This window comes from Colletotrichum scovillei, assembly GCF_011075155.1.
Source record: "Colletotrichum scovillei strain TJNH1 chromosome Unknown Contig00009, whole genome shotgun sequence".
NCBI lineage: Eukaryota > Fungi > Ascomycota > Sordariomycetes > Glomerellales > Glomerellaceae > Colletotrichum > Colletotrichum scovillei.
This window is the reverse complement of record NW_023336267.1, coordinates 1,470,858-1,485,999: the sequence shown is the minus strand read 5'-3', so window position 1 is coordinate 1,485,999 and position 15,142 is coordinate 1,470,858. Positions and strand designations below refer to the sequence as shown.

At 51.4% G+C, this 15,142-nt stretch overlaps 5 protein-coding genes across 5 annotated transcripts; 2 read left to right on the top strand and 3 right to left on the bottom strand.

Annotated features, from left to right (window-relative positions):
• Positions 1-956: 956 nt before the first annotated feature.
• Positions 957-3,627, top strand: HER10_EVM0012522 (major facilitator superfamily transporter; the record flags this gene model as incomplete). The annotated part of the gene is made up of 16 exons (XM_035481916.1): positions 957-1,199; positions 1,262-1,423; positions 1,474-1,581; positions 1,631-1,701; positions 1,758-1,868; positions 1,929-1,955; positions 2,010-2,052; positions 2,108-2,150; positions 2,218-2,308; positions 2,414-2,556; positions 2,609-3,011; positions 3,042-3,134; positions 3,192-3,238; positions 3,291-3,364; positions 3,421-3,551; positions 3,603-3,627. 16 exons carry the CDS (start codon positions 957-959, stop codon positions 3,625-3,627), a joined length of 1,815 nt encoding a protein of 604 aa, XP_035330218.1.
• A 299-nt stretch (positions 3,628-3,926) lies between these two features.
• HER10_EVM0004247 (uncharacterized protein) lies at positions 3,927-7,055 on the bottom strand (the record flags this gene model as incomplete). The annotated part of the gene is made up of 4 exons (XM_035473899.1): positions 3,927-4,800; positions 4,956-5,061; positions 5,542-6,880; positions 6,936-7,055. 4 exons carry the CDS (start codon positions 7,053-7,055, stop codon positions 3,927-3,929), a joined length of 2,439 nt encoding a protein of 812 aa, XP_035329198.1.
• A 968-nt stretch (positions 7,056-8,023) lies between these two features.
• HER10_EVM0003299 (uncharacterized protein) lies at positions 8,024-9,062 on the top strand (the record flags this gene model as incomplete). The annotated part of the gene is made up of 2 exons (XM_035472981.1): positions 8,024-8,450; positions 8,542-9,062. The coding sequence occupies 2 exons, from the start codon at positions 8,024-8,026 to the stop codon at positions 9,060-9,062; spliced, it is 948 nt and encodes a 315-aa protein (XP_035329067.1).
• Positions 9,063-9,318: 256 nt separating this feature from the next.
• HER10_EVM0008352 (uncharacterized protein) lies at positions 9,319-11,016 on the bottom strand (the record flags this gene model as incomplete). Its single annotated transcript, XM_035477877.1, has 1 exon — positions 9,319-11,016. The coding sequence occupies one exon, from the start codon at positions 11,014-11,016 to the stop codon at positions 9,319-9,321; it is 1,698 nt and encodes a 565-aa protein (XP_035329726.1).
• Positions 11,017-11,536: 520 nt separating this feature from the next.
• HER10_EVM0008363 (male sterility protein) lies at positions 11,537-14,993 on the bottom strand (the record flags this gene model as incomplete). Its single annotated transcript, XM_035477888.1, has 4 exons — positions 11,537-12,294; positions 12,353-14,073; positions 14,127-14,792; positions 14,857-14,993. 4 exons carry the CDS (start codon positions 14,991-14,993, stop codon positions 11,537-11,539), a joined length of 3,282 nt encoding a protein of 1,093 aa, XP_035329730.1.
• Between the last annotated feature and the right edge of the window lie 149 nt (positions 14,994-15,142).

The following is a 15,142-nucleotide window of genomic DNA, read 5'->3' as shown; positions in this document are numbered from 1 at the left end:
AAGACATCCGATGATGATAACTGGATGCCAGTATCTCACTAGGGGGCACGACAATATGTGTAGAATGGGAGCGCACCAAGCACCAAGTCGAAATTTGGCAATGAGATCAACGCGTTTCTTACAATAAAATTGTCAGCGGAGGAGCTCTAATTCTCCGAATGACAGTCAATTGCAAAATGATTGGACAGGTTGTGGTTCTTTAACAGGCGGCAGTCACGTGTAGCACGCCATCGACTGCGACGATGGTGAATCAATTGCGCAAGCTGCAAGCAAGCTGACGCGACACACTAGACACCCACACAGTTGCATCAGCCCCAGTTATTACTCGTTCCTTGTCTTTTCCATACAGCGATGCCATCAATTAACAGAGTTCAATCTCAAGTGACAGCTCTCCGTACATAGGTAGAAGAGAATGCCCATAAGAAGTAAAGTGAAGCTTGTGACGAGGTTGCAAACTGGTGGCATAGGGCTTAGCTTCAACGTGAAGTCCCATGAGAACTCAGAGGAATGCAGCTACCCTTGGTCAAGCCCCGACAACTGCCGCAACTAACGGCATAGCATATGGACTTACCACACAACTTTTGGATCTCCTCGGACTACAACCGTTTAACCTGATGTTGGAGGGTCAGCATTACTGAACAGGTAGCCTGTCGTCATCTACCTGTGGATCGCCCTTCGGTATCAGACCGAGATTTGGAGAAAGCATGCCCCTTTCCTACCCATTAGCACCCCCAAATGCTCGTCACGCCTTGTGGCGACGTTCCATGACAGCTTAGCTGGAGAGTAAGCCGTTCGCTCGGCATGCAGTGCTTGTTGAAACCCCTGCTGAAAGAGTTTTATCAAGAGACACTTATATAGAACGGTTCGTCTGTCCTGCATGCGGGCTGGGTTTTGTTTGAACTTTCGCGTTGTGCAGACACCGTACGTCATTGTTCTATCTTTTGACGACGAACAAGATGTCCTCGCAACATCCAGTCGGGAAGCCGTCACCCGCCGGGTCCGATACGTCGTCTGACCATGGCGGCCTGGGTTCCAAATCCGCTGTTGACGACAAGGTTACCGTCGATGCCGCCCCTCCGACAGCGCCCGCGCTTGCAACGCAGCAGACTCAACGCATGGAAGCGGCAATGGGCGATGCCATCCTCCGATTTTTCAGGATTCGAAAAGGGCCAAAGGCGGAAGAGTATGACCTCGATGCGGTGAGTATATCAGCTCATGTCAACTTGCGAAAGAGCCCGATGGCGTCTAACATGCTCAACAGATTGCCACGCAACCGAGTATTTGGGATTCCGAGAATGTCGAGGAGTACAAGAGCCTCTATATCCACCCGCAATGGGAGAACTGGGCTGCTTTTGATCCCAGTTTCCGATGGACATGGAGAGAGGAACGTGCTGTTAGGCGTAAAGTCGACTGGAAAATCATGGTACAATGATCTCGACAACTCGAAGAAGAACGCAAGCTGATAACTCACAGGTCTGGGCTTGTGTCATGTTCGCAGCCCTCAATATCGACCGGAACAATATCTCCAACGCCGTTTCCGATAATATGCTTGACGATCTCGGGTTGACGCGAGGCGACTACGTGAGTTATGGGGAGGCTGGCTCCTCTGATCTCCGCTAACCCGACTTAGAACCTTGGTCAAACAATATCCCGGGTTGGCTTTCTTGTTGCCGAGCTTCCATCGCAGTTGATTTCCAAGCGGTCAGTATTAGTCCTTACCTGCCAACTTGTGAATTCGTACTGATTGAGCTTTGCAGTATTGGACCCGATCTGTGGATTCCCATCCAGATCTGCCTCTTCTCTATCATCTCTGGAGCGCAATTCTTTTTGAAGGGTCGAGCGTCCTTCCTTGCGACAAGATACCTCATGTAAATGTGTTTGTTGCCCATGAGAGAGTAGATCACGTGTACTTACGACCCAATGTCTAGCGCAACCTTCCAAGGAGGTTTCATCCCGTAAGTCTTGGCCCTTGACAAGCCTGTCCAAGCTTTCGACTAACCCCTTGGCAGGGACACGATTCTTTACCTGAGTTACTGGTATACGGGCACCTCAGTTAGCAATCTCATCCTGGCCTCCTGAAGAACACCTTTCTAACGTTTTCCCTCAGCTTCCTATTCGACTGGCCTGGTTTTGGATGTCTTCTCAACTAGGTACGTTGCTCTGCACTGCTCTCAAGCTCTGTTCGGCTGAGCAAATCTGACTAATTGGCCTTTCTAGTTGACATCGGTGTCGGATTCGCTGCTGTCGGCCTGGTTTCCATGCGCGGTATCTTGGGATACGAGGGCTGGCGTTGGTTGTTCCTCATTGAGTAAGCCTTTTCCTAAAAACTTACGGTGTCGTCAGCCTGCTAACATACGGTTTACAGAGGCGCCTTCACTTGTGAGTCAAAAATAACCACTTCATAATCATTCAGTTATATCGCTGACAAGATCGATCTAGTCTGTGTGGGATTGTGCTCGTTCTTCCTTATGCCTCAATGCCCTGCCAAGACGAAGAGCTGGTGGAATCCCAAGGGGTACTTCAACGAGAAAGAGGAGAAGATCATTGTCAACTCCGGTACGTCTCTCAGGAACGCAACGCCTACGCCTAAGCTGATCAACTCTGCCAGTCATCCGCGACGATCCTCAAAAAGGTGGCATGTACAACAGACAAGGTCTGTCCGTCAAGCAAATCTGGGAATGCTCCAAGGACTACGATATGTGGCCCTTGTACGCTCTTGGCCTGCTCTTTGGCTTGCCAAAGTACCCTGTCAACCAGTACCTCACTTTGTCCCTCCGAGACCTCAAGTTCAACGTCATCCAAACCAACTTGCTCTCAATTCCGTGGATCATCGGGTCGAGCATCACCATGTTGGCCATCACGGCTGCTAGCGAGCTATGCAACAACCGTAGTTTCGTCGCCATGGCGGAGGATGCATGGCTGTTGCCGTGCTTCATCGCTCTGATTGTGATTGCGAACCCAAGTCCCTGGGCTTACTTTGCGATCGCAACAGTGTTGCTGTCCTTCCCTTAGTAAGTGTGGAAGATTTCGATTTGTTCCAGCCGAATGCTAATCCCTGCCGGCACGCACCCTATTCAAGTTGCCTGGACGAGTAGAAATGCCGGATCCGTCCAGAACAGAACAGTGTCCGCATCGTAAGTCTCTATAACTCTCATCAGTGATGTGAAATATGACTTACAATATGCCTGTAGCCTGTACAATATGTGGGTTCAAGTCAGTGGTATGATCGGCGCAAATAGTAAGTAGCTCTCCTTCAGACTCAAGATAACAGAGGATGCTGACTAGCCAAGTCTATCAACCAAGTGATGCCCCTCGATACTTCAAGGCCAACAAGGGCCTATTGGTCATTTGCATTTGGATGTGTGTAAGTAGACAATTATCCCTCATCAAGATTAGATCTCATAGCTCACATGTTCGCAGGTTGTACAATACCCCTTCACCTACTTCTACTATCGGTGGAGGAACAACAGCAAGGCCAAGAAATGGGATGCTATGACACCAGAGCAGCAACACGACTACCGTGCCAACACAACGGATAAAGGCAACAAACGGTGAGATACATCGACGCCTGGTGAACTCATCCTCTTACTAATTCTTCATAGTCTTGACTTCCGATTCGCCACCTGATCAATCCGATCGATTCAGGTGCTAAGATAGATGGTATGACAGGATTTTGTGTCGTCTATTGGCTGCTTATTTGTTTGAATGGTGTATGAAGACAGGATTAACACATAGCACTCTGTCTGTTAAATGATTCTCAGAGCTTTGGTGTCCTAGCCTGGCGAATGAATCAAAATTCAGCTTTCAGTCAATGAATTGATGTCAGAATATGGCAGTAGGACGGGCTTTGATGATTGAACTTAGACAAGTACGAAATGAGATAGACACCGATACTTTCGATATTTAAGGTCTTCTCAAATAGAGATTCATTTTGCTCCTCCCTTCATATGTGATGCTTCTCCTTGGGCTTTGGATCTCTTGCGCGCAATCACAATTGTTCCCCTCATTGCGTTTGACTTAGCAAACCAGTCAAACACTATTGCTGCAACCTTGAACTTCCCTGCTGAGATACCAAACGGCTGTAACGCTTCACTCTGACTTTTGATATAACTGACGAGACCAGAGAACACATGTTCCGTGATATCTTTGAAATGGATATGATCTTCATCGTAACCCGCGTCAACGAGCTGCTTCTTGTAGTCTGCCATTGTAACAAAAGCAGTAGTAGGACAACCCATCGCTAGTCCAATGAGCTTGACGAGGAACCTTTGTCGTAAAGACGCTCCATCGCTCAGTATCAAGTCAAAGGCCATGAACGAGGCATCGAGTGTCTGCGCGGCATAGGTGAAGATTGGCTTTCTGGAGGGATAGAAGTGGTACAGGCTGTCAAGCGCTAGAACCCATCGTTGTCGGTCGGTGCTGTCCTCCTTCAAAGATCTGATTGCAGACTTTACGTGCGCGCCCCAGGTCTCGGGGTTGGCAGCGTCAGTGCAAAATATCTCAACACTTCCATCTTCTAATTTGAGCTTTTGAGCCTGCAATCGGACTCTAGTTGAGGCCAATCGATACTGGGACTCGTTGATAGTGAGCCCTACGTATCGATAGCTGGTCACACCTCGCTCGTCAATCAGTCGTGCAAGCTCCAGGGACTGATCACCACAGCCAACACCTAGGTCTAGAAGAGATATTGCTGCAGACTGAATCACGTCTTTCCAAATCTGGGCTTCTTTGAGGACCTCGATAAGCAAATTGCGACAGGCTGTTTCAAAATCTGTAATACGTAGGTTGTTGGCATTCGTCCTGGGACATCATGGTAAGTTAGTCGTGCTGTGGCTGACTCAAAGAGTATCATGAACGGCGACGGGTACTGTTCAATTCAAATCGAAACTTGAAGTGAAGGGAGATCCGGCATCTGAGTAGTCGCGAGGCAGAGCGTATGATGAGGGCGGACAAACCAATAACCCATGTTCATCCACATGGTGGTGAACGGCACTTTGAGGTTCAGCTTCCAGTGATCATTGTCGTAGACGTCTTTCCGCCGAAGAAAAGTAATAGTAAATGCTAAGGTGACTATCAAAATTGTAAATGTGCAGCCAGTCGCGCCTAGTAAGACACCTTTCCAGAAGTCAGGAACGGCGTCAATTGGTAGTGTCATCGTATGGATAAGAACGAACTCATGTCCGCTTGTGAGATGAGGGTGAAGGAAAGTTAGTTCTGTGGTCTAGTGCTCACTAATAAGGTACCTTAAATGGAAATTGAGACGTGGGAAGACATTTGCAGAGAAAGCTGCCAGGTGTAGCTAGACTTGGCGCCAGCTGTAGGCAGGAACTGAGAAGGATGCGACAGGGTTCGGCACCGGAGGTCCGATGTCACTTCCAACCAACGGACCAACAACCAACAAACCAACAAAGCCCCCCTTGCTAATTTTCTTCACGAGGACTGCGTTTATTTCAACTTCACTTCTTCCATTCAGACATGTTTTTCTTCTCATTGCGTATCTTCAGTCGCTTGACTAGCCGCGCCGCCAAGGGACTAGAACACCAAAATCGTCAGCGATTCTCATCGCAGAGATAACACACCCTTCGAGTAGGACCATTCCGTCCCAGCACCACGCCCCGGTCAACCACACATTATCTTGTCCATTGGTCCAGTCACCCATGCCGGCGGTCTGGTCATTCTTTTTGTCCAGGTTCCTGTCCTCGCCCATGATCTTTCGAACAACTGCCCTACTCTGACGCGTCCTCAAGGTCCTTGTAAATCTCGCTGTCCGCAGTACCCTCTTCGCATCGGCCTGTACGTCAAGCGGGCAAGTGCTCACGACTGTTCCTCTAGGCATTGTGTGCAAAGCCTCTGTCCGCGCAGCTTCTTTTGCGGAAAAGTCGGTTCTGAGACAGATAACTTGCGGCGGCATGGCATTCCCACGATGATGTGAACAAGCTTTCGGATGTCTCCCTTCATCCTCCATGAGGGTGAACGACTGGCTTGGTTCCGCATCCAGTGGACGGAGAACTGAGCTCTCTACGCGTATCGTTGGTACTGGCTCGAGAATTTTGCGCAGGGGCTGGAAGATCTTGCCAGCCACGTCTGGCGACACAGCGAGGATGACCCGATCGAATACGTCATCCATAATCTGCCCAGCTGCGTTCCTCGTCGACTGCCAGCGGATTCGCACTCTCCCATCAGCCGTTGAGGCTACCTCCGCAACACATGCTCCTAGTCGGACCTCTTTCATTTCTTTAGCCAATCTTCCTTCAACTTGGTGGACACCGCCACAGACAGTGTAGTGCTGTTGTCCATGGGAGCGTTTCTTGTACTCGACAACGTCGCTGGCGGGGAAAGCCAGGAGCTCAGCATGCGTACACGTCGCAACACTGCTGATGAGTGGGAGCAGGTAGTGCGTGGCATACCGTCGCGGTAGCCATATCCTCTCCAGATACTCGCCAAACGTCTCTCCCCCATCGGACCCCTCAGTCATAGGGTGTACCATGAAGCACGCCACTGTGAACCAAAACTGGCATATAATCAGGTACAGAATCTCTACTAAGTGCGCCATAATTCCGCGGCTTCCCGGCCAAGGGGGTGCTTGATGCAGATTGGATGCGTGGACAAAGTACTCGCCAGGCACCCCACCGGCGCCCTCCAGAGTTGCCTGGTTCTTTCCCGATGCTATCGTATCAGGCCTGCGTTCTGGCAGTGATTTGGCGAATGAGAACAAGAAGCGGATGGGATGGTATGGGATGCCCAAGTGGTCATACATGCGCATCACGTTGGGATAATACCCTCCGGCGAGGGCGCGCATTGGAAGGTCGATCCTCTCAATGCTGCCGGATCTGTCCTCTCGAACCGCAACGGATGCTGAGTCGAAAGACAGACTCTCAGCCTACAACGGTCAGTCTACGAATTCGCCAATCACTCCGATCTAGGATCCAAATCACCTGTTCAAAAAGGGTCACGGCATATCTTTGTTGTTCGTCATTTTGCAACAGATATGCGGTGCTAAGCCCGGCCAATCCCGTCCCGACGACAGCTACTCGGAGAGGGGCCTGTGGACTCATGTTGCGATGAGTGAGTTTGAGGGCCGTATGAACCCAAGCCAGCGCTGACAAGCCCTGAGTAGGTATCCTTCTCCTTCGGTGTGGCGACTTGTTCATCAAAACACAGCGAATGCAAAACTTGACGAAGAAACTTTAACAGACTCGGTACGCACGAACTTGCGACAGGAAATCCACTGCGGAGAGATAGGGTATTTCCCAGCTCACCGCACCCTCACACCACGCGCCGGGTACGTAATTTCATCAGTGCACACCGTAGCTTCTTCGAAATCTGCTACTCCCCGGAATGAAGCTCCCCTCCGGCGGGTACTATCCCTGAGAGAAGTGCCGGATAGTCACATCACTCATCCTTGAATGGGTGGGTGTCTGCCGAGGTCGAAGCGCCGTCGGGGCAATTCCACTTGATGGTTGACTGTCCGGCGTCAACGAGGCTCCATCCCTGTCGGCGTAGTACAATGCGGCAGCAGCTAGCCATTTCCTTCGGGATCCGACAGAACCTGAGAAACCTTGAGACATAATTCGCGCCAGCAAATCAGTCTATCTGAGCTGTTGCCCCTTTCATCTGGGGCAAGGTGGGTGCCCAAAGACCATCTTGACGGCGATGCCTACCAAGTAGACACCTCGTCTGAGCCCAAAGATTTCGAAAGCGAAAAGTCAATTTGCACGTGCTGCCTTAGTACCATCAGACGGTCTCGTCTGTTCGGACAGAAAGTTGCACCGACTCGAACAATCTAGCTTGGCTTCTAGAGTTTTCTCAGGCGACCCCACACACTATGATGATCCCTGGCCACACTAGCTCGACTGGCTGGTCCTTATTGTCCCCGGCATTCTCGGTCATGGCTCCTTTGGGGAGTTCGCAAGCGGACACTCATGTTCATTGACATCATATACAACCCCCGGGTTGCCTGGCTATTTCTTTGAGGAGGTGAGCTCCAAAGAATTGGTGTCCTGCCGACAGACATTCGCAAAGAATGGCGGCCTCCAATGTCCGCCCGCTGGCTATATTCACCAGCTACATGGTCCTAGCCGCCGGGCTCACAGCAAAGTCTATTGGCATCATTCGCAATCAGCGGCGCGCCTCGCTTTCGCGAAATGGGGCAGTCGCTGCGCCAGCCCACCGTCGCGCTCTTGTGGTGTTCAGCGCGCTCGCGGCCTTGAGCCTCGCGACGACCTGGTATCACATGTTTCGCTTCTTCGAGTGGTCGTATGGTCAATGGGCAACGACACAGGCACCGGCTGGTCTTGACTCCACCGAACTGAGGCTCGGCGAGTGGCTGCACGACACCTCTCTATTCAAGCAAGCTTGGGCGTCAACCCTTGAGACTGGCCCGAGGGCCTGGTGGTCGTTGCAAATATTTGGGTTTTGCGCTAACTGGAGCGCCATACTTGCGGCTCAAGGTGAGCTTATTCAACCTTAGTCAAATCCGGGCCAGCTGTCAGCTTCTTGTTGCGGCTTCCGAGACCAATACTAATCTAGGTGCATCATTAGCTCAGAGAAGGTGTATCTCACATGCTTGGATATTCGTACTGCTTGGTCAAGTTGTTGCGATCTCCTTTGCGTCAAATCTGTCTTTCCTCGCAATACTCTGCAGCGAAACCCCAGAACGAAAAACAAATGATGGCAAACGATATCGCCAGACTGTGTCTTCATTCTCTATTCATTCCGTCATTCTCTTCGCTACCCTGTTATGGGCAATGTCGATCCCCTCCGCCATCAACCACCCCAAGTTCTTATCCTTGCTACTTGGTCCACACTTGCTGGCATTCGTACCGTTGCTTCTGAATAGGATCTTGCCGGCGCAAATGTTGGGCGAGCCAGCGTGGCACTGGAAAGTTGCGTCGATGATATGGGTGCTGGTCGTAGCCACGCTTGGGGTCTTCGACAGCGGTGCGAGTCTCAAGACTGCGCTTGTGACGTTATACGAACATCCTGCGGTTAGCAGTGTCGGATGGGATGTTATTTGCTGTTGGATCAGCTTCACGGTCTGGTCAATCATCGGATCTTCCTGAAAGGAGGGAACATATGTGTGTGCTGTATGATTACTATGGCTGTTTGTAGTCATGACGAAGATCGGACATGACTTCCCAAACCTCAAAACTTGTAATGATCGCCTCAAGAGAGGACCTGGACAAGCTGTCACGGCATAAGGATAAGGAGGAGAACGGCGCCTTCGGCGGGGCAGGATCTTGGATATGCAAGCAATCTGTGCCGTCTAGATGAGGACTTGAAGACGCTTGAACGAGTACATGGATTTACACCGAACTCTTACCCCCGCCGAGCAGCATGTTCACCCGCTCTCTTCCCCGAAAAGACACCATCAGCAAGGGAAAGCCCGCTCACATAACCGTTGGCGCAGACTCCAGCAGCACTTCGCCCAGCAGCATACAGCCCATCTATCTTGCTACCATCCTCGGTCAGGACTAGCCCAGTCTCGCCATCCACCCGCAGCCCGCCGAGCGTCAGTCCGTTGACAGCTTGGATTCCCTCAGTGCGGCAGGAAATATCGACGCCATAGAATGGGGCTTTCGATACTGGGCTGCAGTAGTCGGCTTCCTTGTGCATCGGATCCTCTTCTCCGCTAGCGATCGCATCATTGTAGGTCTTGACTGTCGCCGCCAGACCGACGGCCGAGATGTTGAACTTACCAGCTAGCGCTGCCAACGAGCCAGCTTTCTTGTAACCCCAATAGAGCCAGTGCAGTCTCTGAATCAAGAGAGGCATGTTAGTCTGCTGGAAGACCTGTCTCTTTGCTTTCGCCCATTGATCCGAGTCGAGAATCAAAAAGCCTTTCCCCCCATGTTGTCTTATCATAGTATCGCTGAGTGCCGCCCCATAAACATCCTCCGCACCCATACGCTCTCCATCCTGAGATACGACAACGCCTTCGAGCAGGGCCGTTGGAGGATACAAGAAACGCCACGCAGACATGTTGTTCATATTGGAGACTGATCCTCCCGCTGCCTGCCCGATCTTGATTCCAGACCCGTCATCGCCATTGGTCCCGAGCGGAGCGACCTGGGAGAACTCGGGGAGGTGTTTCTGCCTCATCTCGGGGTTGAAAGCAAAACCGCCGGCACTCAAGACCACCGCTCCACCATGTATGGTCTGCGAGGTGGATTGCTCTTGCCAGATTTTGCTTGCCTTGCGGTGATAGACGTCGGCTAGCGGAGTCGCCATGAGCTGGAATTTCTTGGTCTTTTGCGTAAGGCCCTTGTGCTTCTCGAACAGCGAATTGGTACCCGACAACGTCTTGATCTCAACTCCGCTAACTTTGTCCCTCTTTTCATTGAAAAGAACCTGCTGAACCTTAGTCGCTGGCTTGAAATCTACTCCTAGACGTATTGCTGAGTCAAAGAGCGCCTGCCATAGCGCAGACCCAGAGAACCCCGGCTGCACCATGCGGTGTCCCCTGGGCGCCGGCTTCGACAGTTTATTGAACGGGTACGACTTCTCATTCCCAGAAAAGTAGAGATAATGCTTATTCGTCGGATAGCTGGTCTTGTAGGGACACAGCGAGGCCTCGAATCGGGAGCCGTGCTTCTCGAGCCACTCGAGCCGTGCCACGCTCTCGTCGCAAAAGCGCCGGAGAGTCTTCTCATCGACTGCATCCCCCGTTTCCTCTTTGAGATAGGCGAACATGTTCTCAGGGGTATCGTGGCCGTAGCCGGCTTCTTTTTGTTGTCGCGTGCCCCCGCCGGCGTAGACTACGCCCCCTGAGAGCGCCGATGCTCCGCCGCCGTGGGCATCGTCCAGGAGAAGGACCTTGGCGCCTTTTTCTGCGGCTGCGATGCTTGTGCAGACTCCGGCGATGCCGGCACCGACGACAATTATGTCATGTTGCTGGCTGGACTTTACTGAATAGGTTGTGTGAAAGGAACGTGTCTTGTGGTTGCATACGATAGCAACTCTGAGGTGCGCTGAGTGGTGGCGGGCAGTGAACGACGTTGCGCGTGAGGTAAGCATCGCAAAGGCTATTGTTCAACGTCAACAACAAGAGCAAGATCACCGGGGCACCTGAATGAGAGACATGATAGTCTTAAGTAATTCAAACATGCTGACATGCAAGCGTGATGCGCTCGCTTAAGTGTAGTTTGCTTCCCGATTGGGGTTTTCGGCTTACATGTTTGTCCAACAGGTCTGGTGGCACGTATATTGCCTGGAGGGTAATATATCTGCTACCTTAACCCAATCCGACGCGAAGCATTGTTGGGTCAAGCTGTAAGTTCGGCGCGTTAAAGACCATGGCGTCTGGTGATGTTCAAAGCATCGTGCCGGACGCCGCTTAGCATTCCGACCAACCGCGGCACGCGTGGATTCCGCGGGAAGATCGTCGGAGCATGCCACAGCGTCGGAGAGTGCCAAGTCTTGAAGTGCCGAAATCCTCTTATTCGGGTTGAATGCAACGCTACAAGTCACATCACGGAAGCCGTGATGAAGCCTCTTTCGTCGGATTCTTCACGAAGATACCAAGATGGTCGACTCTCTATTCCCTAAAGTGACCTGTTTGACGCCATACCCCTAGCCACCTCTTGATCATATCCACCTCAATCCGTCTTCCTTTCTTCACGTTTCCCGCATCGAATACCACACCCTCGCCATTTCCAGTGCCTTCAGCCATGGACTGGAAGAAGCCTAGGAGTTTCAGAGCTGGTAGCTCCTTCACACCCAAGCTCTGTGATTCTGCCGTCGCTTCTAACCTAGCCACCCATTCCCTCATACTAATGCGTTGAACCTTCCGTCCGTCGGCCTCTTCCAGCATAGAAAGCAGCTGCTCCCATGAGATAGCGCTCGGGTTGACAAGATTGCACACAGCATAAGACGTCTCGGCAGTGTTGTGAATCACTGCATCGCCGATGGCTTCAGCACAGAAGTCGACGGGAAGCCAGTCGACGTTCGTCTGTAAGCTCGGCATCGCATCAAGGTGATCTAGTCCAGCCATCATCATGGTGGGCCACATCTCGGTATGGTTCCATGCCCCTAGCCTCGAGTGACCGCAAAGCTGGCCGACTCGGAGGATGCGAACAGGGACATTGTGAGTAGAGGCGTAGTGCTGCGTGACTTGCTCGATGATGAATTTGGACTGCGCGTATCCGGTGGGAAGAGCATTTGCAGGATCCGGGGAGAGTGAAAGTTCTGGCACTTTCGTGCCGGCGGGGCTCCCCATTGCTGCGGCGACGCTGCTCATGAAGGTAAACGTCTTCTTGAGCCCCTCGAGGCAGAAGGACATGAGATGCATGGTTCCTAAGACATATTCGTCAGCTGAGAGACTTCATGTTGGCATATTTGAACTGGGCTTTACCTCTCAGGCAGTCGTCTTCGAACTGTTGAATTGGCTGATTGAAATCCAACTTCCAAGCATTGTGCATCACGGTGGTCACCTCATTAGCCACACGCTGATACATCTGTTCGTCCAATCCTAGCTTTCCGTCTTTCATGTCATAACTGACGGGTACAATTTTCTCGCTTTGATAAATGCTGGCTGGATACCCTCTCTCTTTCATGGACCCTAAGACTCGAGCTCCAGGATTTGCTCCCCGTACGGCGCAGTAGATCTTTCGAACAGTTGGCATCTGAACCAGAACTTCCAGTAGTGCGTTGCCCAGAGCACCGCTAGCTCCCGTGAGATATATGACTTCCCCCTCGTTTCCCAAATCTTGCTGTTTAGCATGAGTCGCCTGCCTGTTGTCGATCTCCATGTTCATGCGGCGGATGGTCGACCTAATCCAGTCATTGTGGTTGCGGGCCACCGAGACGTTGCTATCAAGACCACCTTTGAACAGCTGAAGGAACTCGAGAAGCTTCCCTGCCGTAGGATATTCGAAGATGAACATCAAAGGGAACGTCCCGAACGACTCCACAAGTCTCGATCGCACCTCGACGGCACGCATAGAATCGAGGCCAAGTTCGTACCAGTTTTGGTCCGGCATCAACTCTTCCACAGAGAGACAAAAAATCTCAGCGACAACGGTTTGAATGATTTCAAGATCTGAAGCACCAGATCTCCTAGAAGGAAACGGTTTGGAATCCGCATCAGAATCGAGCTGGGTGCCTAGGAATGAGTTGTAGAGTTCTTCCACCCTATCTCCATACAATTCCCAGGCAATCGTCCGTCGCACGTTCCCTTTTGGAGTGACTGGTAACGTCTCATCATTTTGTAGAATGAGGACGGTTTGACGAGAAATTCGTGAGTACGTCGGAGAATTCTTATTGCAGATCTCCACTACTTTCCACACCTCTTCAGCAAGATTGGGTTCTGATATGGAACGCTTCTCCACCTCGGACCAGTTGATCTCAACGACAACGGAGGGGCAAGGCTTTCCTGTCCCAAAGACTGCAGTCTTCGCAACAATGCCCATCTTATCTTCTTCAAGCGCCATGGCGAGAGCGGCGGCATGTGTCTTCTCTCCATTGCTGTGCACGAGAATGTCATCTCGCCGACCTTGAAGTACGAAATATCCACTCCCTGGGGGATCCTCGTTGAACAGGTCTCCCGTACGGTATGGGTTCGGCGCCGTCTCCTCGAGCCAGAGCTCTGCGGCGAGAGGGAATCCACGATATACAACGCACTCGAAGAGGTTATCCGCAATGGGTTCCATTCGTACATACTTCGAGTCTGGGTACAGGTTGCGGAAGCGGTACACGTCTGGGTTGTCTCTCGTGTGCGGTATTGTCCGAAGCGGCGGACCGGTTTCGGTTGTACCGTATGTTGTTTTGACATTGACGCCGATGATCTGAAGTTTGGACAGCATTGAAGGGGACAGTGGAGCTCCTCCGGGTTGCAGGACCTTCAAGTCCGTCAAAGGAGTGTAGTCTTTGGTGGTGAGAGCGATATATTCGTAGAGGTCCTCAATGACTGAGGGTGCACAGTGAAGGCAGTCGGGCGGAAAGCCGAGGTCAGCCAAGGACTTCCATGCAGAAAGGATTGAACTTGGAGCTGGTGGCCACTGTGTTGGAGGTAAGGAGGTAGGTAGACCGGTTGGGAGTCCTGACAGGGCGATTGACAACCCAGCTACGTGGAATCTAAGATGCATGAGCATACGCAAAAGGAACAGCAGGGAGATTCTATGTCTTACAAGGGGAAACACAGGTACCAGTTCTCGATGAAGAACTCTGGAAGTAGTCTGTACATCCGCGCAATCTGACACAGACTCCGATTCGTGTGGATTATTGGTTTTGGCACTCCCGTAGAGCCAGATGAGTGTATGATCATTGACTGAAGAGTCCATTCATCATCAGGCTCAAACCCTATGCAGGGTTCTTCAATAGCTTGTAGGTCGTTCTCTCTCAGCTCATCTAAGCTGATGAGTTCCTTTACCGGGAGTTGACATGGGCTTTCCTCATGGAGTGAAGCTTCATTCGCCTCGTCGGTGATTATTGCAACAACATTGCACACTCGAAGAAGATGATCTCTCGTTGCCGGAGAGTTCTTATTGCTAAGAAGTAGGACTCGGAGGTGCAGACGATTCAGGGCGAATTGGGCGATCAGATACGAGATCGAGTTGCCGACGCCCAGGAGAGCGACAGTGGGTTGCTGGCCCGTTTCATTGGCAGCACCAATTTCCTTTTGAAATTGCTTAGAGTAAAAACTCGATGCTCTAAGGCAAAACTGATTGAGCCGAGCCCAGTCCAGCAATTCAAAGGAGTCACCGACAGGATATATGAAAGCCGGCTTGGAGGGTTGAGTTACGGCATTATGCTCGACTAATGCCGCGACACTCGTCAAATTTGGGTCAGAAAATCTGAAAATTCAGTGTTAGAGTCACTGAGTCTTTGAAGAATAACAGATATGAGGGTGTTTGGGACCTTGAACTATGAGGGTGTCCGTGAAGTTGCCATAGTTTCTTCAACTTCTCGTCGGCATCTGGCGCAGGGAAAACGGTCGAGTCGACGGCAGCAATTGATGAGGGTGACTTCAGGTCAGACATCGCAATCGGTGCCATCTTGTCAAGGGTTGCACAGAGAAAAGCCTTCAATGTTGTCTTGACCCTTTGAAGCTGAATTTCAGTCAGTCAAGCACCTTGCATCGATCTCCAATGAGTAGCACACTTCTACAGCGGAGCACGCTGGAATCGATTGACAACATCGTTAT